The 27,569-nt window shown below is 35.5% G+C and overlaps 2 protein-coding genes across 2 annotated transcripts in view; both read left to right on the top strand.

Annotated features, from left to right (window-relative positions):
* The window catches only part of LOC134675003 (uncharacterized), a 36,051-nt gene extending 17,467 nt beyond the window's left edge, over positions 1 to 18,584 (top strand). Inside the window, exons 3-4 of the mRNA XM_063533152.1 lie at positions 13,428 to 13,538; positions 18,292 to 18,584. Coding sequence (XP_063389222.1) covers positions 13,428 to 13,538; positions 18,292 to 18,524 — 344 coding nt within the window. The 3' untranslated portion in view covers positions 18,525 to 18,584. The remainder of the gene's footprint in view (positions 1 to 13,427; positions 13,539 to 18,291) is intronic.
* A 5,676-nt stretch (positions 18,585 to 24,260) lies between these two features.
* LOC134675012 (uncharacterized) overlaps positions 24,261 to 27,569 on the top strand; it is a 35,270-nt gene continuing 31,961 nt past the window's right edge. The window contains exon 1 of the mRNA XM_063533164.1: positions 24,261 to 24,442. Coding sequence (XP_063389234.1) covers positions 24,415 to 24,442 — 28 coding nt within the window. The 5' untranslated portion in view covers positions 24,261 to 24,414. The remainder of the gene's footprint in view (positions 24,443 to 27,569) is intronic.

Raw genomic sequence — 27,569 nt, 5'->3', positions numbered from 1 at the left:
TAGGTAGGTACAGTGTAATATCTGTAAGGCCTTAAACGTAACTAGATGTAGGTAGGTACCGTAGTTTAATCCAAAACGCTTTGACTCGAAAGCACATCCTTTCTGTATGAAAACCTCCAAAACGTTTCATGCTACGCTAATAAATATTACCTAACTATGATTCAATATTTATTTCACTGTCAATGTTAAAAATATTAGCAGGTGGTATTGTGGTACCAGTTTTTTTACCACATCCTGTCGTATTACATAATATTAGTGTCCGACCGAAGGTTCGGTTTCGGTTTCGGTTTCGGCCAGTTTCGGCCAAAAAATCATGTTTCGGCTGTAGTTTCGGTTTCGGCCAAAAAACGGCCGAACCTTTCGGCCGGGCCGAAACTTACGAAATGGTACTTCGGAATAAGACCAAAAGTTGGAGAATAAGTAGGACAACAATATTAATACCTACATATTATACTGATTCATGTATAGGTACAGTAATTAATTGGTTTATTATAAAACACAATTCCACTAATGAGGGCGCCACTGGACGGTCGACGCAGTCTTAAGAGGCTGTCAATACATATAACGCGCACACTGTCTAATTGTTTCGGAGTGAATGAGTGATTTTACCTCAATTTACTATTGGTTTGTGTTCCACATGGCCTCTACTTCAGCTTAGCCTTTGGCCTCCCTGCGCCATGCTCGGCCTGCGGTCTCGCTTTTTAATACAATGGACATTGGTTGGAGTCTGTGCTCAACTACTTATCTTGAAGCCTGAAGCACGGCTTTGACTTCGCATGAAAGTTCGCCTCACTTCGGACTTCTAGACCAAGGTGAAGGTTGGTATCCGCCCTTGCGATATTGTCAACAAAAAATTTCGCGCTGGCGTTTTTGGTTGGTTTTTTGGTTGACCCTGTATCTACATGTTAACTTGACTGGTGAATGAGTGATAGAGTTAGACCAAGAAAATTCTGCAATAATTTTGATAGCATAATACGCAGTGCAACTAGTGCAAATGTTATTTATACGTCATAATTTCATAGAAGTTTTGACGTTTAAAATAACACTTGCACTGCGTGTGTTATCAAAATTCTTAAAAAACTGCTTAAGTAACATCAATTTCAAGGATATTGGGTGTTGACAGCCCCATAATATGTGTATAAAAGGGGTTTTATGACATTTTTTCAACGATTTTAACAAGTCTACAAAAGTTTCGGTTTCGGTTTCGGTTTCGGCCGAAACTAGAGCCAAAGCCGAACATTCGGTTTCGGTTTCGGTTTCGGCAAAAAAACATGTTTCGGTCGGACACTACATAATATGAACACGAATTTGACCTCGTCTCGGTGTCCTCCCTGACCTTATATGTTTATTTAGGAAACTATTTAGCGGATCGAGTAACTTAATCGACGATTCTAGAAATATCAAGGCATATTTCATATGAATAACAAACTCATCGTTAACTTCCTACTAGCGATGTCCCGGATTTTTTCCACGGCGCCCACAGCTAATGGGAGTCTGAGGTCCGGGTGACAACTAATCCTAAGAATTGGCGTAGGCACCAGATTTTAAGAAAATGACTGCCATCCTGATCTGATCTGTCATCCCATCGTGGAAACTATAGGCCTTAGGAAAATAATTACAAGTGACGACTTCATATTTCATAACTCTATATTGGAGATGCACCGGACATCCGGTTACTATCCGGTATCCGGCTTATCCAGCCATTATTTTACTATCCGGCCGGATACCGGATAGTGACCTACTCATTTCGAACCTAAAAATGAGTTCGCGCGAACGTTTACTAGGAAACAGGTCAAACCTGCAGAATGCGCACCTGAAAAACCGAAATGTAGGTATAGTTTCGCTGGCCGAATATTCGGCGGCCGGATACCGGATATTCAGCCGAAGGTCAGGCCGAATATCCGATATCCGGCCAAACAACTATCCTTTGCATCTCTACTCTATATACGTTTACGAGTAATATCCACAATAAAGAGTACATATATTATATTCTACAATAATCAAAAAAAGGTTAAAAGTTAAAGGTGCATCCCGTGCATCTTATTAATAAACAGTAAAACATAAGTATGTATCTTATACATATGTAAATAAAACCTGCTTTTGATTCAGAGCGAGATAAAATATGATTTTAATGTAAGTACCTAAGTACGTAGGGGAAGTCCGGGTTAGTGAACACCTTAAGCTTTGACTTGACGTACCAGAAAAATGTAACAAGGAAGAAATGATAAAAGTGTCAATAATAAGTCTTTATTTAATAAACTTTTAATTTAAAACAACACTAGCCTCCAATGTTTAATAATTGCTGCAATTTTTAACAAAACGTAAAAAATAGTATTTTATGCAACAGTTTTATAAGAGGGGTCAAAAAATGTGAGTGGCGTGGGTAACAATGTGAGCCGAAGGCGAACATTGTTAATAAATACGCCATGAGCATTTTTTGACTACTTATACAACGTTGCATACAATGCTTTTTCTATGACTAAGCAATATTAAATAAAATACAAAAAATTATAAACAAAATTTTATTTATGAAAATGTCAATGTAAATTTTGGATAGTAGGTATTACCTACTATATGTATGTAGCTCTTGTCTGCGACAAGCACCCATAATACCAAATAATACTGCAACCTGTAACAAGAAAAAGGAGAATTAAATAATATTCAGTTTCAATGCAAAAATATAAAATGTACATAAATATAGCTCGTTGTACTGTGTACCCTAAAAATGAGTGAGTATCAAAAAATTTTATAACATATACCAACCTTGCTTAAAAGATAGATCTGATCCGGTGCTTCCAATTAGTCTTTGAACATACACCAAAGACGTTTTCAGAGAATGACGAAGTTTTGTGCTCCAATCTCCACGCCATGCACTTCCCATAAGATTTGTCGTATAGGTGCTGAGATTTAATACTTAGGCAACAAATTTTCGGTCGCTGCTTGTGCTGCAGCGGATATTTCTTCAGGTGTAGAAACAATGTAGTCCTCTTTGTCCATTTTCAACACTTTTTATGAACGCAAAACAAATAGTAACGCAAAGTACTCAAAGAACAAGAAATTACCGGGAAACGAGAAACAAACGAATAATGTCTATGGTTATGTTTTTTTTAAAGCCGTTACACACTACCGCACCGCACCAGGGTCGTGGTGTTGTAGGGTATAAAAGTATTTTTTATTATGTTGGTAGCAATGAACTCAGTACAAATTTGTTACTTTTTTAATAAAAACCGTATTCATTCAATCGTTTGTCACGTTGGTAGCAATGTACCGGTATGTGGCACCTGCTACCCTGCACTAGCTTACCGTATCGTAATGTCTCTAAAACGACACAAGTGCTTTTTTGGGCAATAGACTATAGACTTTTAAGGAGTATTAATAATGTATGCCCTTATATGTTCGTTCGTGACTATGTAAATGACAGATAAAAGTACCCGAGTAGAAGATTTTTTCCGCCCTAGGGCGAAAATTTCAATTTCCCGCCCGCAAGCCCTACGTGTAAATACATCTTTTCCGAGCAAGTGTGATGAAAAAGATATTTTATTCGCTTTGCCCAGGGTGCCGGGCAAAGTGAAATAGGCCTCCGGGCAAAGCAAATATCACTCATAAAATCTTAGTGAACTTAATAACTAAGTGAAAATTAATCAACATAAGATCATTTCAATAATATTAATTAGAAAAAACTGTCAAAAGTAACTTTTGATATATTTTCGCTAATTTCATAAGCATAAATCTTCACGGCATCTCTGAAGACATTTTAACACAGCGAATCCACGTTTTGATAGCCATTTCCATGATGTCTGTTAGCCAGGAGCCATGATCGATCTTTTTTTGATATTTATATACCATCTGTTACAAAATATTATTATAAAAAAAATACCTAATAAATTCAAAGTGAACACGCTATCCGCTTTGCCCGATCCACTTTGCCCATCAGTCAGTTAAAGAAATTAAGAATTTTTTAAAAATAACTGTTGCATTGTTTTAAAAGAAATGCGTTCTAAATGGAAGATACTTTAATAAGCAATAGAAGCATCTTGAATTAAAATTCGAGATAATTACTATGACAAAATAACATACAATGTACTTACTTACCTTTCAAAATCGAATATTTTGCACTGAAAACCCATTTTGACTCGTCACCGACGACGCTCGCAGCGACCGCTCCCTGTGACGCTTGCCGCTCATAGAGCGAAGGATCCTGAACATCATAAAGACGCGTGGTGCGACAAAGTCGAATAGTTTAGGATTGGGCGTCCGAATTCGCTTTGCCTGGGGTGTTCGCTTTACCCGACCTTCCCCTAAGTAGGCGGTTAATTAGGTAGGTACGTTGAGTTGCGGGCACCTACATACCTACATAACCTAAGGTTTAAAGTTTTAAAGCTTACAATAAGTACTTATCAATTATGTTTTATTACAAAATTGCAGTTGTATCTTTTTAGGCAAACATATGCTCCATCCTATAGGTACTGCATCGGCACTTACGTTACGTAGCGTAGCGTAGTCATCTCTATCTATCACTCCTACACATTTAATGCGACAGAGACAGTTGCGTTTCATTTGCTACGGAGCGTAAACGATTGGCACGTTCGCTAGGTACCCAGGTGAGATTGTGGTTGTGGTCAAATGCTTATGTGATATTTCATAAGATTTCAAGAATAAATTATAATTATTTTGCGTGAGTTATGTTAAACTTATGGCATTCAGTGGGTAGTGATTAAAAATGTGATTTGTGTTTACCCGAATATTTGTTAATTAATCTGTGGGTAGTCGCGAAAATGACCCTTCTCTCCTACCCGCCAATTCTAATGAAAAAAAAGTATAAAATGTAACTTACCATGGGATGGAGGGATCATTCTCGCTTGGCGCTTGAACCAGTAACATGTAGCACGAAGGTTACGGCTTGTTAACTAAATATTGTCAAAGAGTGTTGAAGTAAGAAGTTGGAGTAAAATAAAAGTAATTGATTGTACGAAGGACTTTGATTCATCACAAGTCAGAAGCGGTGATCAACGGCGCCCATAAAAGGACTAGAACGTGTGAGTACCTAGTATACATATATGTACATATTTTATATACTCAGACGTTATGGTAGTAAGTTTTAAGTTGCAATGCTTGTAACCTCAAAACCTGATTAAGAATACATGTAGATTCGCGATCATGGTCAAGTTGAAGTAACGAATGCAGACTTATTACATAATTTAGAATTCTGCTGGTAATCAAAATCGGTACAGGTATTGAGCGAGTTAACCTTTTTTTTTTACAAGAGCCATGTTTAAGATAAGACCGTTGTTACAAGTTGTCTTAGAATTTGAATACTTACGATTAGTGTGTACAGTGTAGTAGTATGTTATTTTTTTTGTGTAATATCGATGTTTAGCCGAGCATAGGCATATACGATACGTGATCGCGATTATAGTGAAATTGGATACGATTTGGATAAATATTTAATGAATCCATTAGCAATTAAGATACAAACATGTATAATTGCACGTGTACGGTTATAGGCAAGTAGGTAAGTTTATTGTCATTAAAGGAACAATTTCATTTACCAGAGTGGTTTTAAATTTAAATAGCCCATATTGTGAAGAAACATACAGTGTGAAGTGCTCTGTTGTCATGCAGATTTTGTTTAAATACTTGCTGTCGTTAAAATGAAAGTATTTACATCACGCATATTAAATATATACGTGAGTTTCGAATACTAATCTTAATCTATTCTAATAAATAGTATGAGCTAAATGATCTAATAAGTAAAGTCATACATGATAACGCCTTTGATTGGTTTCTGAAATGAATAATGGGCTCCATTAGGTTAATGACACGTTGTCATTAACAGTGTAGTCACCATGTAGGTGGTGTACCATCATAGTCAGACGGGTCAGACCCTAATGTCTTTGTTATACAGATTTTTATTGGTAATTTTTTCATGTCATTCGATTTTTACAAATAAAATTATTATTAACTATAATAAGTGAAAATGTTATAGTAGGTAAATAAGTAATTAATAATGGGAGGTAACTGTTAGGACTTAGAACCCTATTCAATACGATGTGTTGGAATCAATGATCGTTTTGCATAGATAATATAGATTCGTCAATTGAGTAATAAGCGTGTTCTAGAAGTAATGATTTCAGTTTTTGTTGAATGTTGTGTCACTTTTTGATTCCTTTATGTCAGTCTGCACTGAATTACAAAGTGTTAGTCCATGATCTTGAAGAAAGGCTTCGTCAGCAAACATAACGCAGGTTGTGTCTGTGTTAAGTATCTTTGGCAGGTCAAAAAATAGTAGGCATCCACAAACGCTTCCCTGAAATATTGACAAAATGGAATAAACAATATGACGCGATTTTGATGTCACGGTCTTTAGTTCCTCGCGGTCCTTATCTAAGTGTTCTACTTGTACGCATTGTTTACGGTCTCAGAGGTACGATTTGATTTGAACCAAATATACAGAGTGCCGCGTAATCCCATCCCGTACAATTTACAGAGTAAGATTTCGTGTGATACTTTTTTATACGCTTTTGTCATGTCCACCAAAAATCCTAAACTATGTGTTCTGTTGTCTTTATGACCTAAGATGTTCTGTATGTATTAATAAAATGTAAATGATAAAATACTGTACTTTACGAAAAAGTTGTCTTAGACTCCATTTATTAAGATAAAATCGGGTAAGAGTGCGATAGGTCGATATTGGTTTGGATGGATTAAGTCACCGTTTGTAAATATGGGTTTAATAATGGATATTTCATGGATATTAAGTAAGTCCGGGAATATTCCTTGATTAAATGACTGGTTAATCAGTTTTGTCAGTGGCTGTGCTAACTTTACAAGAACGGGCGGGATTTCATCGACTCCAAGACTATTTTTATTTTATTTTTTGAGTTGTTTTATAATTTTTATTGTTTCGGTCACCGGCTGAATGAATATCGAGTTGATGGCGGGGTATGCACACGGCGCGCGCGGTCCGTTATCGCTCCTGCTTTATTAAATATGAGAACTCTTGATAAATTGCGCTGATTGATAAATTGTTGAACTATGGGGAAGCTATATATCGTAACATATCATATAGGCGGTACCCTATAACCAGTTTTAATGGTTAGTTACCTATGTAGGTTATGGTGTAGTTAGTTAACTTGTAAGTGCTATGTTGCTCGTGGACCCGATGTTCCATTACCTGAGTACGGGAAGAACGATCTAGTTGCCACGTTATTACCTACATATATTTAATATTATACTACGTATACAAGAGCTTGATCCTACGATTAGTGGTTTGAATATATATGTTTTTGATAGTATCATTGGGTACAGGACAAACAAACCACATGAGATCTGTTATTGAGTTCACTGCAAATGGATATTAAGACTACTATATTACGGGTACCATTTAGGTTTGTTTGGAGGTGGTATGTTATAGCTAGACCCAACGTCTAATGAGCCAGTTATGTGTGATCGCTTTGATTATTTAGTTGAATTATTTTGAGCCATGTAGGCGAGCTGTTTAGGAGTGCATCTGTTTATGAGTGCAGCCATCTATTAGGTGTGCTACCAGAAAGTCCACAGCCATGTAGATGTGCTGTTTATGAGTGCGGTTATGTAGTGCGCAGCTAGAAAGTCGATAGTCATGTAGATGTGCTGTTCATGGGCGAGGCCATGTAGGTGTGCTGCTGGAGTCTACAGCCATGTAGATGTGTTGTTTATGAGTGCGGCCATGTAGTGTGCTGCTAGAGTCTACAGCCATGTAGCTGTGTTGTTTATGAGTGTGGCCATGTAGTGTGCTGCCAGAGAGTCCATAGATGTGGTCGAAAGTCAGAGTTAGGTTCTGAAGAGTTAAAGAGTTAAAGTTGAATTAAATTAAAGAGTTGAATTGAGTTAAAAAATTGAATTGAGTTAGAGAGTTGAATTGAGTTAGAGAGTTGAATTGAGTTAGAGAGTTGAATTGAGTTAGAGAGTTGAATCGAGTTAGAGAGTTGAATCGAGTTAGAGAGTTGAATCGAGTTAGAGAGTTGAATCGAGTTAGAGAGTTGAATCGAGTTAGAGAGTTGAATCGAGTTAGAGAGTTGAATCGAGTTAGAGAGTTGAATCGAGTTAGAGAGTTGAATCGAGTTAGAGAGTTGAATCGAGTTAGAGAGTTGAATCGAGTTAGAGAGTTGAATCGAGTTAGAGAGCTGAATCGAGTTAGAGAGCTGAATCGAGTTAGAGAGCTGAATCGAGTTAGAGAGCTGAATCGAGTTAGAGAGCTGAATCGAGTTAGAGAGCTGAATCGAGTTAGAGAGCTGAATCGAGTTAGAGAGCTGAATCGAGTTAGAGAGCTGAATCGAGTTAGAGAGCTGAATCGAGTTAGAGAGCTGAATCGAGTTAAAGTTGGATAGAGTTAAAGAGTTGGAGCGAGTTAAATGTTGGATCGAGTTAAAGAGTTGGATCGAGTTAAAGAGTTGGATTGAGTTAGAGTTAGATCGAGTTAAAAGGTTTGATCGAGTTAAAAAGTTTGATCGAGTTAAAGAGTTGGATCGAGTTAAAGAGTTAGTTTTGAGTTAAAGAGTTAGTTTTGAGTTAAAGAGTTCGTTTTGAGTTAAAGAGTTCGTTTTGAGTTAAAGAGTTCGTTTTGAGTTAAAGAGTTCGTTTTAAGTTAGAGAGTTCGTTTTGAGTTAGAAAGTTCGTTTTGAGTTAGAGAGTTCGTTTTGAGCTAGAGAGTTCGTTTTGAGCTAAAGAGTTTGTTTTGAGTTAAGGAGTTTGTTTTGAGTTAAACTGTTTGTTTTGAGTTAAACAGTTTATTTTGAGTTAAACTGTTGGTATTGAGTTAAACTGTTTGTTTTGAGTTAAACTGTTTGTTTTGAGTTAAACTGTGTGTTTTGAGTTAAACGGTTTGTTTTGAGTTCAAAATCAAATCAAAATCAAAATAAACGGTTTGTTTTGACTTTTGAGTTAAACAGTATAAAGAGTTTTATTTTGAGTTAAACAGTTTAAAGAGTTTTATTTTGAGTTAAACAGTTTAAAGAGTTTTATTTTGAGTTAAACAGTTAAAAGAGTTTTATTTTGAGTTAAACAGTTTAGAGTTTTATTTTGAGTTAAACAGTTTATTTTGAGTTTAAAGAGTTTAACAACTCGCTGGCGTAGGGTGATAACAAAGTTTAACAACCAATCATGCAGCGCACTGAAATTTAATTACAGGGTAAAATGGATTCCGATATTGACACCCCGAGATCACCTAGACTGTCGTCACGAGCACGACGGATGCAGAGTCGCGAGCGGCAGACGCTGAAAGTCAGCGACGGTGAATCTACCACAGAGGACGCTGTGGACTGCGACAGCCGAGCGTGAGGGGCCTGAAGACAGATGTCGTCACCACAGTAGGCGCTGACGACGGGGGCCTCTCTCAGATAACCAGTACGAAGAAGGCGACGCTCAAGAGGGACTTACAGTGGAGGACGTCATCAAGTTTGTAACTAAAGTATTGTAATTTGAAAAAAAAAAATCTGATTTCAGAGAAAAAAATCATTAGATAATTGCATCTGTTAATTACAAACCTGATTAAGCCGTTAATGTAATCACGTAGCTTCCCCAAAATATTATTTCCATAAACAGTTCCTACATTTACTATGGAAGGTCTTAAAATTCGATTATTAATGTCAATTATTATCGCTCATGCTGTGGAAGTTGTTTCTTTCTTCTTATATCAGGCAAAATTTTATTGCTCATGTTTGTTATAAGTAGAACTTAATTGAAAATATGTATGTTACAGTACTAAAATCAATGCAATGAAATTTGGGCTTATATTCTATAAGCACGTGCCGATAATAATGTGTCTATAACCCTGCGTGTAATTAGGTAAAATATCTTATCGTATGGGGATGTAAATTTTAGTAAAAGTAAAGGGTTTGACAGTGTGGACGATGTATTTCGTGAACCTTTACATGATTAGTAGTATAAGTAGGTATTTAAATATCCCTTTTTATGTAACAATAATACTAGTCTGAAGAATAAATACCGTTTACTTTCTGCAATACCTGCTACCATGAGTAAATTAAATAATTTGTAGTTTACCTCTACTTAAGTTGCTGTAATTCTTTGTATTATTTTATTGTATTCTGGTGTACAATGAAGAGTATTGGTATTGTATAAACAGACTTCTTTTAACTAAAATAGGATTGAAAAGGCAATAGGCAACACGGCCGAGTGTGATATTATTGTTGATCGTGCACCGGAGGTAGCACGCAGTCGGATGGCCGAGTGTGATATTTCATAAGATTTCAAGAATAAATTATAATTATTTTGCGTGAGTTATGTTAAACTTATGGCATTCAGTGGGTAGTGATTAAAAATGTGATTTGTGTTTACCCGAATATTTGTTAATTAATCTGTGGGTAGTCGCGAAAATGACCCTTCTCTCCTACCCGCCAATTCTAATGAAAAAAAAGTATAAAATGTAACTTACCATGGGATGGAGGGATCATTCTCGCTTGGCGCTTGAACCAGTAACATGTAGCACGAAGGTTACGGCTTGTTAACTAAATATTGTCAAAGAGTGTTGAAGTAAGAAGTTGGAGTAAAATAAAAGTAATTGATTGTACGAAGGACTTTGATTCATCACACTTATTTTAAGAAAAAAAAACATATTGTCGAGAATATTAAAATGAACTTCAATTAGAGATTAATGGTTAACACTCTCTAAACGTCTCTGTGAGTACTCAGCTAATTGCAACTTGCAACATTATGCAAGATAGAAGTTCGCATTACGTAAAAGTTGGATCACTGCGGGTCATATCGCACGATCAATTACTTAGTTGATAACTAGAGTTCGCACCGCAAAATAGTACCCGTAAAAAACGCATTAAATTATAGGTACCTACGCTATGCCACTCCTGCCGGCCTATTATGGATGGTTTTATCCATCTTTATCCACGTGATAAAATAACTGTCACTTTTTAACACCGTGGGATAGAAAGTGACGGACACCGTTTTATCACGCTGTCACGTAGACAAGAACGACCATCATATCCGTAGTGTTCTTGATCCCATTTAAGTTCAGAAAATAAGAAAAATGCTGCTGAAATGAAAAGTGCTGTCGTTATTCACAGATTTAATCACAAAACAGCTGGCGCCGAATATGTAGGTATGAAAATATAAAAAATTACACGAGATTCTTATAAATGGACTAGTTCTCGGTTATTACAAAGTATAAGAATAGCAAATCAAGTGTCTATCAGATCAATTTCAAAGGAATTATATTTCATTTACAATGGGTGCAGCAGCCGTTGCATTATGATTCAAAAGGGGCTAAAGGTGACTGCATTGCCGGCAGCAACTGACCGGCTTACCGCCGCTTCGGTACCAACTACCATAGTTACTCGAATGAACACTAGATAATATAAAAGCTCAATTTTTAGCTATAAAGGCGCCGTGTTGTTATTTATTTATAATATATGTATGTTAGTTTTAACAAAAAAGTAATCGACGAGTTCAATCAAAAAATTAATTACGCATTTTTAGAAGCAATTTTAATGTTCATAGCTTTTGTGCAAAAATAGTAAAAAAAAATTATGGTGCGTTTTTAGAATAGTAAAAAAAAGTAATGGGTGTTCTTGTTATTATGAGCGGGGGGTTTTATAGTTAAGTTAATTATTAAGTTATTTTAGTTGTAATAAAATATAGTTTTGACTGTAATTTGTAAGTTTTATGTGGTATGTGTAGTTTTAATTTTATTTTATATCGATTTTAATGTTTTTTTTTCAAATTTTGTGTCTATTAAATTATGGACATAATTGAAATTATAATGGATAATAATTAATGTAAATATTGTAAATAATTGTATATATGTACCTTGTACCTGTAAAACTGTATTTGCATGTACAATGTACTTAACGCAAATAAATAAATACAATACAAGACCTACGTTCATGTTTTTTTCTATAGCGAAATTTGTTTAATCAGGTTTCTAATCGATGAAGTGACTAGAGAAAGGCTTCAAGATTGCTATTCATATTATTTGGCAACCGTATTATGATTTAAAAAAGCACAACTACTTTTCAAAAACTCTGAACTTCTGAACCCACTGCACCTTAATTACCAGACGGATTTTGATGGCTTTATAAAAGTGACATTCCATTTGCAACTGCAGCTGCAATACTGTTCATTTTCTATGGAAATTGACAATGACAGCGACGCGTTTCCATAGTAAAATGAACTGTATTGCAGCTGCAGTTAGAAATGGAATGTCACTCTAACGATCGACAATCGGTAGTAGCCGCGGTGCGAGTGAGGGAAAGCGCCTATTGCAATGCAAGCGAACTTTCGTTATCTTTAGATAAACAGGTAGAGCTATTGTGCCTAAGATCGTGCTGATGGCAGACGATCCATTTTGACTTAACGATTTAATGAATGGGCTTCGAGACCGGGAAATTAGGTAACTTTGCAAAGGTTAACTGTGACCCGTTCCATTTACAATCGTGATGGGAAGATAGATAAGTACAAGATAGTCATACTAACAAGAACAATTATTTATTTATACCTATATCTGTAGGTACTAGGTACTTGTATATTGTAGAAATTCTTGTATACTATAAAATACATTATTTTACAAGATTTCAAGATGTTAAAGATTGTAGCCTTGTGATTATGTTAGAAGATTCTTTCTAACATAATCACACCTTAGTCACTTATGCAATGAGTAGGTAAGTGAGGCAGTCTTGTTGCAATATAAATTAAAATAAACAATTCACACTATCATATGCCTATCGAATCAAAAAGATTACATTTGATATAGTTGGTACTTTGAGTATAGTCACGAGAAAATAAGTACCTATTTAAGTATTTAGTTCGTGAAATAATAAAACAATAGGAAATTAGTAACATGATGATTTGCTGGCTTTTTCCTTATAGAAGTATTTCAAAGGAACTCGTGATTATCTGTGGGAATTTCGGTTGAACCTACCTACATTTAGGCTGATTACAGAGCTCCTGGAAAATAAATAAAATAACAACTATTTTTATTCCATGACATGGAGGTTGGGCGCAGTGTAAAAAACGTTTGAAAAAGACAAACTATATAAAGTCTATTTTTTTATTCGGTATACTAAAATGACATTTCATAGTATGAAAAGTTATTTAATGTTCATACTTTAAAATGTAATTTTAGTCTACCGAATAAGAAAAAAATTCTTTAGGTATATAGTTACTTATAGGATCACACAAAAAACAATCACTTCAAATAAGGAGCACAGCAATCAGTACTACCTAACGCTTTATCCTCTAGCCGCCCATACGTCAAACCTTGCCAAGCATAATGAAATTTTATTATGTTCACACAAAGTTCAAATTAGAATGGAACAGGAGACCTTTTTATAGGTCTCTGGGCGGCTTGAGGTTATGTACCTAAAAATATTATTTTTGTTTTTATCTCATAATAAAGTTTGCAATCGCATGGTTTTCAGGTAAACCCGGCACGGACTACCCGGTGCTGGGCGCGGTGCCGTACACCAACTTCTACTGCGACGACCAGCCCTACCCCGGCTTCTTCGCGGACATGGAGACGCGCTGCCAAGGTAACTACCAATTATGCCTAGTTACACAGGTACTTCCAGATGCACATAAACACAGACACACACTACCTGCACAGACACACACGCACAGATATAGACACACACCAGCTAGGCACAGACTAGTGTAAGAGTAAAAACACCAGAGCACCACTTAATAGTACATTATTGTCGAGGCTCGGAAGTAGCTACTTGCAGGCTGAGGATTCGTTTTAAACGGACGACCTTGGGAGTCCGTTTAATTGAATCCGAAGCCAGCAAGTAGCCTTCCAGCCGAGTCATATATAGTGCTTTTCTCAAAAATGGTGCAAGAAATATAAATATTATAGAAATATTTTACAAAAGCAACGTTCTTACGTATATATTTTGACAGAAAAAAGCCCTTGCCGCCTTTTTTTTTTTTTTTATAAAAAAATAGAAGTGTATTTTTCTGCCAAAAATACGCCAACCTATTTGAGACATCTAAATAGTCGCGGTACTAATCATCTGTTTGGCTGTTTAATGGGCCTGTGCCTTCATTTGATATGGTCATTTCAACTTTTAAAAAGTTTGGAACTCGACAAATAATGGAATTTGTATGCAACATTGCAGTCCCAAAATCGAGACGGCAATGTTTTTAACTTTTTAATTTCTGACTGACCATAAACTACGCGCTTTGCGACCTATTTTTTAGACGGCAAAGTCTACTTTGCCGTCCATTTTTGAGAAAAACAATATTTTTTCTCAAAAATGGACGGCAGTTGAAATGACCATATCAAATGAAGGCACAGGCCCATTAAACAGCCAAACAGATGATTAGTACCGCGACTATTTAGATGTCTCAAATAGGTTGGCGTATTTTTGGCAGAAAAATACACTTCTATTTTTTTATAAAAAAAAATAAAAAGGCGGCAAGGGCTTTTTTCTGTCAAAATATATACGTAAGAACGTTGCTTTTGTAAAATATTTCTATAATATTTATATTTCTTGCACCATTTTTGAGAAAAGCACTATATATGACTCGGCTGGAAGGCTACTTGCTGGCTTCGGATTCAATTAAACGGACTCCCAAGGTCGTCCGTTTAAAACGAATCCTCAGCCTGCAAGTAGCTACTTCCGAGCCTCGACAATAATGTACTATTATTAGGGAATCACAAAATATGAGTGTATAGGTCTGAAAATAATATCCGACGACGCTCTCGCGGAAAACCAATCTATGATGGACGACCTCTAGTGATGTGTCCTTGCCGGTTATCGTAGGGATGTCAAACACCGCTGAATCGTCATTCCGCCGTTTACTAGCTAGGCACAGACTAGCTCAACGGTTCTCAAACTTTTTTGGTGACGGAACCCTTTCGGCAAGCGAAATATTTGACGGAATCCCAAATTAAAATTTTTCGTTCATCACTGTGGACCAGATATAGCTATAGAAGAGCTGGTTTTTTCTTATTATTACAAGTATATTTTTGCGGAACCCCAACAGAGGCTTTGCGGAACCCTAGGGTTCCGCAGAACACACTTTGAGAATGGCTGGACTAGCTGGTTGCACACTAGGTACAGACTAGCTGGTAGCTGGTCCAACCTATCTAATCAAGATGAATCGTGGGCAATGCTAAGACTGGCGCCGACTCTCATAAACGATAGACGATCTTCATAATATAACATTTGACGAGAATTATTTAACAGACACCTTTTACGTAATCAGCATGTTCCATCCTAGACTGCATCGGCATTTACCATTAGGTAAGATTGTGGGCAAATGCTAACCTTTTTGAAATAAAAAACACATTTTTTACGTGAACAACATTTCCTTAACGTTTATACTTTATTCAACGGACCAATGAGGAAGTTGCTTTTACCAACTTAGAACAGTTCTTAATACCTAATCGGTCGTATCAAATAATAAAACAATGGGTGCTTTAAACTTCATAGAGTACTCATGGGAAATATTATGTAAACCCGCTTTAAATTTCTCAAGTGCACATAATATACCTATGCTACCAACAATAATGTCCTAAGCTCAAGCCACTAAAACGACAATATTCTCCCACTATAATCAGCAGTTAATTGAAAGCCGTTTCTATTTCACATAGGTAATTATCTATTCGTACATTAATTAAGGGTAATTATAAAAAGTTATAGGGGACAGTTTTAGGTATTTGACATAATCCAAATATTTTAAAAATTGTTATATTGGGAAATGACCTCATGTTTGGTTTTAAATTAATTTGTGTTTGTCAAAAACCGTATAATACTGCATATAGAGTTTCTAGCAGCCTCGTATCGAGATGAGTAACATAAACATAAAGGCAAGTGACCTTATGGTTCACATAGTCTGAGGTCAGCTAATTATAACAAAAACCGACCCGGAAGGCGACCGCGTCAATTGGTAGGTCAATATCGTGAGATCCGGAAAAAACTAACACGAATTTTGATTTATTTTCGTTCAGATATAGAACGTAATATGGTCGTTATATTTTATATCATAATACTTATACATTGGCATACGGAGGCGTACCTGCCGGGCTATCATGAAACATGGGTGCAGAGGGTGATAAATCAGTCGATACATTTGCTAGCGTCATATCTGCACCGAAAGCGTGATAGTCGAAACGGTTATGAGACTTCTATACCTATTGGTATACAATTAAAGTTGGAAGTTGCACGATTTTAGTATTGATACGATAGGAGTCTGATGATTGTGTATAAATTGTGCTTGTAGCCACATCAGATACATCAAGGTAGGGTCAACTAGGTAACTAATGATTAATCCTTTAAACTTAAAAGTTCGTATTAGGTAGGTACCTAAATGGTAGGGTAAACTATCTAATGATAAGCCGTAGGTTACCTAAGCTAAGGGTGAGGCGGTGTTGCTACGAGCTTATAAACTATTATAAGCTACACACTACACACACTTACACATGGGAATGAAATGGGACCTAGCACTAAGCAATACGTAGGTAAGTAAAGTATATTAAAATATTTACCTTGGTAAAATAAGATTATTAGTAGATTGTTAATCAAGGGATCAAAGGCGCCCATTACTGTCGTGATAGTTCCGAGACTGAAATAATATCTTTCACCTTCACCCTATTTTTCCTTTCGACTACGAGGAAAGTAAAATACATGAGAATAAAAGAAAAACACAGCTAAATAGGTATAAATTCAGTAGTATTTCTTAAGGGTACTGTTAATTAACAATTTAGGTAAACATCGTTATTTATGGAATGGGGAGTTAATTAGAAGGGTAATTGTATCGGTACATAACAAAAAGAAAAAAAGGTACCTAGCGCAGAGCTACGCAGCGCAGAAACATATCATTTTCTGCACATTTTTTAGAACAAGAATGACCCACTTTCAGAGCATGAGAAACTTTATTTGATCATTTAAATTTAAGTTAATTACATTAATGAATATAGTTATAATTTAGTAATAAGCCATTAAAACAATTATTAGGAAGAAAACTGGCGTTTTGATTGTATTTTAAGTACGTTGTCAATTTCAATTCGAAATACAATACAAAAGTGTGCCATCATCGAGAGCGCCATCTACATTTAGTTTTTACCGGCTTTCCACATAAAAATCATTTTAATTATTGGCGCAATTCATAAACGCCTGTCAAGTCTAACAAAGCCCTTGTTAATTGTTTGTCCTTATCTGTTATTTTGACATTTGTGTTTGTTAGATAATGACAAAATTTAACAGATTTTGGCAGTTTATGTATAACAGGAGAGTCACTAAGTACATGAGCGGGATCTCCCGATAGTCCCGGTAAAGGAAACCCACTGGGAAGATGGACAGAAGACCTAAAAAAGTTTGCCAGCGACGACTGGGTAACAATAGCCCAAGACAGGGAAATGTGGAGTAAAATGGAGTAGGCCTTTATTAGGTACTCGTCAAGAGGTCCTTAATATTAAAAATAACTAAAATTATTGTATAGAATTATTACCGATTTAAACTTGCTTGTGCATTAGTTTTATAATATTTAATTTAATAATGTATGTAATTTAATAATGAATATTTATTTATTAAGGAAATAAATAGCTTAAATAAAAATAATGTATAACTGGTGGATAAATATAAACTAAAACAAATACGATTCCCTATAAACAACGCTTATCAGAGGCTCGACTTGGTAATCAACACTCTATGATGGGTATTTCTTGCCTGCGCCCATAACCAACTGAGCTGCCAAAGCCTTGCTGTAATAGGGCTAAATAGACCATATTGCTCGGTTTTTAGGGTTCCGTACCCAAAGGGTAAAACGGGACCCTATTACTAAGACTCTGCTGTCCGTCCGTTCGTCCGTCTGTCACCAGGCTGTATCTCACGAAGCGTGATAGCTAGACAGTTGAAATTTTCACAGATGATGTATTTCTGTTGCCGCTATAATAACAAATACTAAAAACAGAATAAAATAAAGATTTAAGTGGGGCTCCCATACAACAAACGTGATTTTTGACCGAATTTAAGCAACGTCAGGCGGGGTCAGTACTTGGATGGGTGATCGTTTTTTTTTGCCTTTTTTTGCATTATGGCACGGAACCCTTCGTGCGCGAGTCTGACTCGCACTTGCCCGTTTTTTTTATTTATCATCTCTCATCATGCCTCTCACGTTCCAACAAGTATATAAGTGCGAAAGTGACGCATGACATGACAAGTGATAAAAACGTCACCATGATACCGCCGCTGGAGTTTTTTTTTCTTTTCACACCTTGGTTAGGTCGACAACAGTGTTTCTTTTGAACAATTATAGAATGAAAAACGTCTCTGGTTTCAGCCTGGCACTACTGCGACATCGACGGGCGGCAGGCGTCGTTCCTGTGCCCCAACGGCACGGTGTTCTCGCAGGGCGTGGCGTCCTGCGACTGGTGGTTCAACGTGCGCTGCGCGCTCTCGCCCGCGCTCTACCCGCTCAACGCGCGCCTCTACCGGCGGAAGTCGCGGAAGCAGGCCAGGCCCGAACCGCACCGAGTCATTGACAAGCAGTTGCTTGATGAGATCTTTCTGTAGACAAGTACGCTTTAAGTAAAGGGAGAAGACGCTTGCGCTTTTATCGTCTACATACTTGTTAGAATGATAAAGCCGTAACAGACTACCGCACCGCGACCTTGGTCCGGTGCGGCGCACGTATCGATAGTGTGTTAGGTGGTCGCTATACGTGCGTTAAGGATGCAGTTATAAGTTAGAGCGAGAAAGAGATATTTTGGCCGCACCAAGGTCGTGGTGCGGTGCGGTATTAGTCTGTTACGGCTTTAAGGGCTACGATGAGTCGATGACATCCGATAAAAACGCGACGATCTTGTCCAGCTAGTGGTTCATTATTGGAAGCATAAAATTAAAACGGTAATTACTAAAATAACAGTCAAATAATGTCGGAGCCGGACCTTATTTTACAACTGGGTACCTACTATACAGAGTGAATCATAAGTCGTGAATAGAAATTTGTTTTTCTAACTCCATAAACAACGTGCAATTTAATGTCCCTACTCTTACTAAAATCAGACAAGTTGTTTTTTTTATGTTTATTTTTTGTCATTTATTTTACTTTTACAAGTGGCAATGTGGTATTTAAACAGCTTTTTTCTGATTTTAGTAAGAGTAGGGGCAAATTGGTCGTTGTTTATGGAGTTAGAAAAACATATTTCTATTCACGACTTATGATTCACCCTGTATTTAATTTTTTCCTTAAGTTCAGGTCACGATTAACCGGTCTTTTTAATATTTTTTGTTATGTATATTTAGTATATTTTTCTTTATTATCACACCGAGCTTGAGGTTTGTGCCTATGTACAATAACAAGAAAAAATACGTTTCTTGTATAGGAGCCCCCCCTTCACATGAAAAAAATTATGGTTGTGTTATCATAATGCCAGTAAAATACAAACTGCGAAATATTGGAGGTAATTTCAAATTTATTGGATACCCAATAAAGTAACGTTTAAGTTATTAATAATGTGTAAAAATCGTATAATTTTGTTTTGACAAAGGGTTACAAACATACAAATAATGTAACATTGTGCGATTATTTTATTTATCTCTTTAATTTATAAAGCTATTTCTTAATAATTAATCAATTCCATATAATACCTACTTAATACAATATTTAAATGTGACACAAAGGCATCTTAAAAAAATGCTTTTTTTAGGAGAATGTTCTGTTCGTTTCTAGTTGTTATTTGTATAACTTTTTATTCGGCTACTTCGTAAGCCTTTGTTAATAAAAAAAGCTCATGTTGGGTTACACTTACCCTAAATAATATGTACTAAAATGTAAGATAAAACACTGCCATTTTATTGTGTGTCTAGAATTAAGTTAAGGATTAATTTAAGAAATCGATTAAGTAAGTTGTAATACCGGATGCGGGGTAAGTAGGTACTTTATTGTACTCCAACATTGCGTGTAGGTATTAATAACAAACAAACAAAATTACCTAAAAAGCGTGCCTGTCCATAGTTCCATACTGTAGTGTTTCGAATTGTTCACAGTGCTTATATCGCCCAGTGTAATACCACCTGCGGGCGTAGCATAGTTCCGTTTTTATCGCCCTGTCACTATGCCCGTCACTTTCACACTAACATACGAGTACTTGTTAAAACTTGACAGGCATGGTGACAAGCGATAAAAATGCGACCGTCTCTAATAAAATTGTTCTGTTATAAGCGGTTAATTTACCACAACGACTAGTGACTTAAATTGCGCTATGTCAGCTGACCAAGTGGGTGAGTTAGCCTCTACAGACGTTTCGTGTCACGCTTAATTTGCCGGAAACTATCTAAAATCTCAGGCAATTATCGGTGAAATTTCCTTACCGCCCTGTCCCACCGTACCTTCAAGTAAGCGGATTGCGCAGCTTTGAGTTCCGTTTGGCTGCATCTGCAGTGGAAAGGTTGCCCTTTTATAGCCGTGGCAGGTGTGACGGATAAGATCCGACACTTGTTACGCCGGAGATTGCATTAAGAATTCTTTCTCTGACGCAGCTCAGTCAGACAGACAGGCACGTACATATTCCTGCAATTTACATGTTTCTTCCTGTTCTAGTGGGAAGAAACATATAATTATGTATATTGAAAAACAGCACACAGGCTCTGTTTTTCCAGTGGTTTTTCATGACGGAATATGTATCGAATTCGGCGCACTAAGTAGGTAGGTAGTATCTCGCCAGACCTTCCAACTAGATTTTGTCTGGACTTGGGACGCTTCTTACACTAGGACCTAGGTACATAGTTTTACCTATAGATAATATCATCAGTAAAAAACTAAAAGGACAATAGTGGCTCGATTGGCGATATGTTGCAGTGAATACCCGTTTTTAGCTAGAATGTATTTATTTTACTAGTTAAGTAAACCTAGAAGGACGCCTTATACGAACAGAATAGCTCAAAAACGTATTTTCACTATAACATTCCTAATTCCTGCCTATGCTGTAAATTTCTACGAGTAGGTATTAAGTACTTACAAAGATTGTGGTGCTTGTCTTTTAGTCGGAAAGGAAACCTAGTAAGTAATTATATGGATAAGGGCGATAACAATATCGATGGTGGAATGGAATAAAATGTGATACATAATGTTTTTTTTTATTGATGTTTCCTACCTTGACATATTTAAGTAAACCTTCACCGCGACTCAAAAAATGTATTCGATCCCGATACGAAGTTTCTACCCCCTTTTTACCATCTCGGGGGACGAATTTTCAAAAATGCTGAAAGCACTTGTCTTCTTTCCTAATATTGCACACATGTAAGAAATTTCAAGTTATTTACTTCAACAAAAATGTTCATCCCGATGCAAACTTTCAAGCCTTGAAGAATTAAAAAAAACCCTAAAATTACTATTCTTGTATTATAATATAATATTATGTTTTTCCAACACTTGCTCCCTAAAGTACCTGTTTGTAATTAATACAAACTTTCAACCCCTCTGGGGTTATTATAATTTATTCAGAACTTTTATATCGTGATCTTTTAAGCATGTATATGAGAAGAGCTCTAGAAAAAGACAAAATTTTACAATAGTTATTTATACATTATTTTTCGTTTTTAAATAATAAAGGTACGTAATTCGAGATAATTTTGTTAGTTTTTAAAATTGTCTAAATTGTTGAAAACCTAACTTAAAGATACATTTTTGCAAGTTTGTTGACATGTTTTAAATACACCATTTTATTTTTTATTTTTTTAAGGAATATTTAATAGTATTGAAAATATATTTAATGTTACGTACTCGTTTTTTCACGCTTCGCGCGTTTCTCGAAAATGAGGCGCGGATGGCTGTGTTCAGCGTTGAATAAAAAGTATAAATAATGGAGATACAGTTCTGCAAGTATGGAATGGTTTATTGGAAATAATAAATAAATAAATAAAAGAGCCTCTTTATTTCCTTAAATATCAGTTAAGTAATTACAAACTTGGTAACGTTTAGGTAGTACATACTATTATTTCTTAATTTATTTAATCTATTTTCTGTTTTCATTTTGTTTTCTTAATATTTAAACTTAATTTTTATATTTGTGTATTAAACTAAAACTTGATAGTTAGGAACCCCATATTGGGTAAAGGCCTCCTCCAATTTCTTTCATTCATGTCTGTCTTTACATACTGTTTCTTTAATTGGAGGGTTGTGGTCGCAGTCCCCACGGTGACCAGCCGGGGTTATTGGAAATATCCTCCCCTTTTATAAAATTAATTTTGGTTTCTTAAATATTAATACTTTTTGAGATATTGGGGAAATACAAAATGTCTAATTTTTTCCCCCTTTTATTGTACGCTTCGAATACATTTTTCTAGGCTTCATGACGAATTTAATGAGGTATCACACGTATTTTTAGTAGTACATAGTAAGTATCTCTAGTTTTCACCGTTTCCAGGATCTCGAACAGACTAATTTGTAATACTTAACTTATGGTTTACAAATTCTTGTTCGCTCAGAAAATATATTCGTCGATTATGTGAACCGCCCCAACCACAATAACGTGAAGCGACCAATTATAAATGAGTACTTATAATGCAACTGTTACGGGAGCCACAGTTAAGAGTATGCACCTAATTAGGTAACATTATAATGCGGGAAAATTGTTCATCGCTCGGACGGCTGCCTTATTTATCTGATACAATCAATATTCGTAGTTTACTAGAAAGTGGGTATGTAAATCCGAGAAGGCCGTTTTCTGCATATTTATATCGAAAATAATCGAGCCCATTAAAATTTATTTAATATATATACAAATATGCTTTATTTCTTCAACCTAACTATGCAAAATGCAAAAAATTACTTATATCAAGGTCTTCCCTAATTTAAATTCTGCATATTATAAGTTTCGCCTTAAAACTTCGGTAATACCTACTACCAGTGGAACAAGTTAATGAATGGCGCAACGCTTAACATGATGATAGAGTTTGTCAATCATTTTCTGCTAGTTCTGCTACCATACCGCAAACTGAAGTAAGTATAATTAATTAATTACTCATCAAATACAAAGTGTTCGCCATTTTCGTCATTGGTGTAACATATTTTGATTATTTTTTCAGAAGTCGCTGCCTGAAGCAAATTTAGTATTTTGATTGCCTAGGCAAAATCACATGTGCTGATGGTAAAAATTAAATAGGTTCAAAATACAACCATTTCATTAGATGCACAGAGGAAAGTGCTCGTTTTCCTCTTAAATATTCATGTACAGTGGGCGTCAAAGATATGTTTAAATTTTTCGCCTTATTACAAAGGAGTGAGGTGTAAAAGTGTAAACATATCTTTGACGTCGACTGTACATAACTGTTTGTTTACAACTTTATTACTGTCCAGAACATTATTTACCTCTCAATTATTTAGAAAGGTGGACATAACAAAGGTGGATTTTTATGGTCTGTTTTATGACGTTATGATCTAGACTGATATTAAAGTTGTTTAATTTCATACCAATTTGACGTGAAATGGTGTAATTATACACATTCAGGCAATAAATAAAGCCGTTACGATCACTTGAGAGTTGTTAATATATTATGATCATCAAAACTAATTGCGGAAAATCAACATTATGATAATTTAATAGTTTATCTTGTCTATGTGTTTTAGAAATTACTTGCAGCATCGAAATGTAGAGAATTAGACTACGTGATAAAAGTGTCTATCCTTTTCAAACAGCTTATTAACCCTTTAATGCATGATTTTTAAAAAAGAACGAAAATATAATTATCATGCATTATTAAAATATACGATACAGATCTACATCATAATGCATTTAAGAGATATAAAATATGTCTATATCTACATGTCTAATTGGAAAAGCATTTAAGGGTGGCAGATACTTTTGGCGCGTTGTTTGATCTGTTACTATATAATATTGAAGCTGATTGTACCTAACTACCTATGTATAGATAATTACTTAACAAATTTTAAGTCAAACCATCACTGGAGAGTCCTTAGATTAAATTGATTAAAACGTATTTGATATAAGTATACAATCAAGCTGGTTGGGCCTGGTGCTAGTATATACCTACGAATGCAATTTTCTTAGAATTCAGGGGCGCCATCCTTTGTTGTTATAACAATGACGATTCATAAGCATTTAAAAAGTAAGGGTCGTCGAAATGAATTACCCACTGTGCTAAGTGTGCCAGCCGTGAGAAACGTTAACTAGCCCTGATTGTGTTTTTCACGTATGGTAGATTGTTAGCGCACAGCGTAGCTCGGAAACGCGTTGGGCTTTTCCTGTCCAGTGTCCAAATCTGTACTGGTTGTATGCACGCTCTCGAGCCTTCATTTGTTTCGCGAAGCGCGCCAAACGCACGCGCGAGTTCGGCTACGGCGCATGCGTGCGAAACCGCGGGAAAATTCGACCAGTGTTTACTGTTTCCGTGATATTTTAGGACTTTGCAGTACTGGATATTTTGATGATAATTAGACACTATGGGGACTTTTATGCTTGTCTTATGCGGTAAGCTATCTGCTCTAACTTTTGGTTTATAATTTCTAGCTTTTTGTTTGTTATTTTTGTTTATATAGATAATTTTATCAATGAAAACATTTATTTACATACAATATATGTACAGCGGTACAACTAAACGAAATTAATAACTAGCTTAAATCTAATAATAATTTTATTGACATGATAAAATATGCTAGATAAACAAACTATTTAGTCACAAAACATGATAGCCGTAAATATAAATAATTGTTTATTCATTTAAATTCTGACAAAAAGTTGTCATAAAGAGAAATATCGGTATCAACCGGAAATGCTTTCAGGGACGAAACAATCATTCAGTCCCTTATACCGTCGTTATGTAGGTACATAGATATCTGAGCAAGATAAGTTACTCTGACGTATGTTAAAATAATTTGTGGTGATATATGTTATTTTATTAAATGCATATGGGTATACGATCAAGATCAACCTTCACACAAATAGCTCAGAGAACCACAATGTAAAAGTAATTAAAGCCTGTCCTTTAATTTAAACACTACGATAAAATGGAATGTGCCTGCGGTGATGCCATCTAGATCCGGAGATACGCGCGAGGTGGCAGCAATTGCAGCAGTTAATTACTCGCCTTATTATCCCTCCAGTATTTACTTAGGAGCTGATTTTTTAGTTAGGTATATTAATTAAAATCACTGGGTTCCTAGGCACCCAAGTCAAACTCTTCATCACAACTTAAGTGTAGGTATAATTACGAAAATAGGAATGACCCTAATATAAAAAGGAGAGCAAAGAGCGATAATCAATGATTATTTTTAATGCAACAGACAGCTTGCATTCAGCAACTCAAACTCTAATGAAATTCAAATTGTTTCACATTTTTAGTGCTCGAAAGCATTACTATCCCTTAAACACAATCTACATCGACACAGGAGTTAGAACATGAGTACGACTTAGCTTTATAAATCGGTGGTATTATTTAATGATGACCTAAATAGAGATGAACCTAAATATCAACATGACACCCTGGAAACTTTCAGGCTACAGGATGTCCCTCTCTTCAGCATTAAGATTACAAAATAAGTAAATGTACTTAATTTATGCAGCGTTTTTATAATAAAACGGTATAAAATAATGTCGAAAAAGGTGCGTAGTGAACGAGGTTGAACTCAATGCCAATGTCTCGCAAGAAAAACCGGCAGCAGCATAATTGTAGTGGAATTGCTACCTGTTGTACAATTGCTGTGACAGGGACACGAGGGACATTTGCCAGACCTTTGTCTTTTTATACGTAGATATTTTATAGGTACAGTCGACGTCAAAGATATGTTTACACCTTTGCACCTTATGCCTTTGTAATAAGGAGAAAAATGTAAACATATCTTTATACATATTTTTCTACATAAATCTTTTATATCTTTGACGTCGACTAGTGTCAGTGCGCTACTCTGACTCGCCGATATTCGATTTTCGATATTCGCCTAAGCCCTTTACTAGAGTGATTGCCCACTTACTATGTACTTATATATATTACTAATAACCAATCATAAGATAAATTATACCAGACTTTTATGCTAAATAAATAGGCTGCGGAGTATTGATGTAGGAAAAACAAAGATATTTATTTACTGGAACGTTACATTTTACAAACTCAGGAGCAAATATTGTAACATTTTTTTTCCCTCGTTGTTATTTGACCCAGAACCAAACTATACATGTTAGATAATACATACCTGCATTGATAATTGCTGGAGAAGTAAAAAAAACCAACAACGAAATGTGCCTGGAAAAATGAAATCAAAACAGGAATAGGCAAATACGGTTTACTAACGAATGGGCCAAAATCGTTTCCCAAAGTATCACATCCCAAACTATGTTTCCCAAATTATCATTTCCCAAAAAAATGTTTGGCAAAACAACTTATCGCAAATTTTCAGTTAGCAATAGTCTTTTTTGGCAAGTTATTGTTTAGCAAATAATTACTTGGACAAGTTTCATTTTACCAAATATTATTTAGTCAAATGTATCATTAAGCATAACTTACATGTCCCAAAATATTGCATGGCATACAATTTACATACCAATAAAGTGGAGGCTGCAGAATTTTATTTGTCTAGTATTTAACTGATCATTACATATACATAGTAAAATGTAACGTCAAAAAAAAACATTCTTACTGCCAAAAATATGTAGTAAATGATCACTAAAATTAAAAAATTAAAATGGATTTTTATATATGATATAAAATGACAACCAAATTTGTTACATCTTGCTATTCTATTAAAGCAAATAACACCAAAGTAATCATTATAACCCAAAAATAGTAAAAAAAACACCAATATTTAAACCACATTTTAGTTTAAAATGTCAAGCAAATTTTTTACATCTCGTTATTCTATTAAATTAATTATTCCACTTCGCTGACCTTTTTCTAGTACATAGTATTTCGTTTTTATAAGGATCGCAGTTCTAACCTAACCTAACCCACTTTTCTAATAGCATTTCGATTCTGTGAGGGTCACAGTTCTAACCTAACCTAACCCACTTTTCTGATAGCGGTTCCGTTTTGTGAGGATCGCAGTTCAAACCTAACCCAACCCACCCAAATTACGTAGAATTTAACGTACCTACCTATATAAACATAACAAAAAGTACAAATTTAAATAGAGATGCCTATTTGTCAAATTTGCGAAGTGACAATTTTGACCAAACATCTTTTTGGAATATAATATTATACAATAAAAAACGTTTGCTAAATAAGTTTTTGTCCTAATAACATTTGACAAAGTAAAATCATGCCAAATGATAATTTGACCAAATAAATTATATGCGAAGTGTAACTTTGCTAAAGGTTCCTTTGGGAAATGAAACTATTGCGATAAGTTTGTTGGGAAGTGAAATTTGGCGAAATGTATTTGGCCGAAACGAAAGTACACCGGCAAATACACCTAGGTTTTCTGTTCGAGAATTCTCGAAGCGAGAATTAGGTAACTTATTAACTAAATCTTGGTTAAGTTTTCTCATGCCTCGAGAAATAAAGACATCAAAAACCAGAAACCCTAAATACCTAGAACCCATCACAGGGTTGATGGAACCTCTCTTATTGAACTATTGGCAGGCTAATCATATAAATGTACCTAAA

The sequence above is a fragment of the Cydia fagiglandana genome, chromosome 2 (assembly GCF_963556715.1).
Source record: "Cydia fagiglandana chromosome 2, ilCydFagi1.1, whole genome shotgun sequence".
Lineage (NCBI taxonomy): Eukaryota > Metazoa > Arthropoda > Insecta > Lepidoptera > Tortricidae > Cydia > Cydia fagiglandana.
This window is presented reverse-complemented; position numbering and strand designations above follow the sequence as displayed.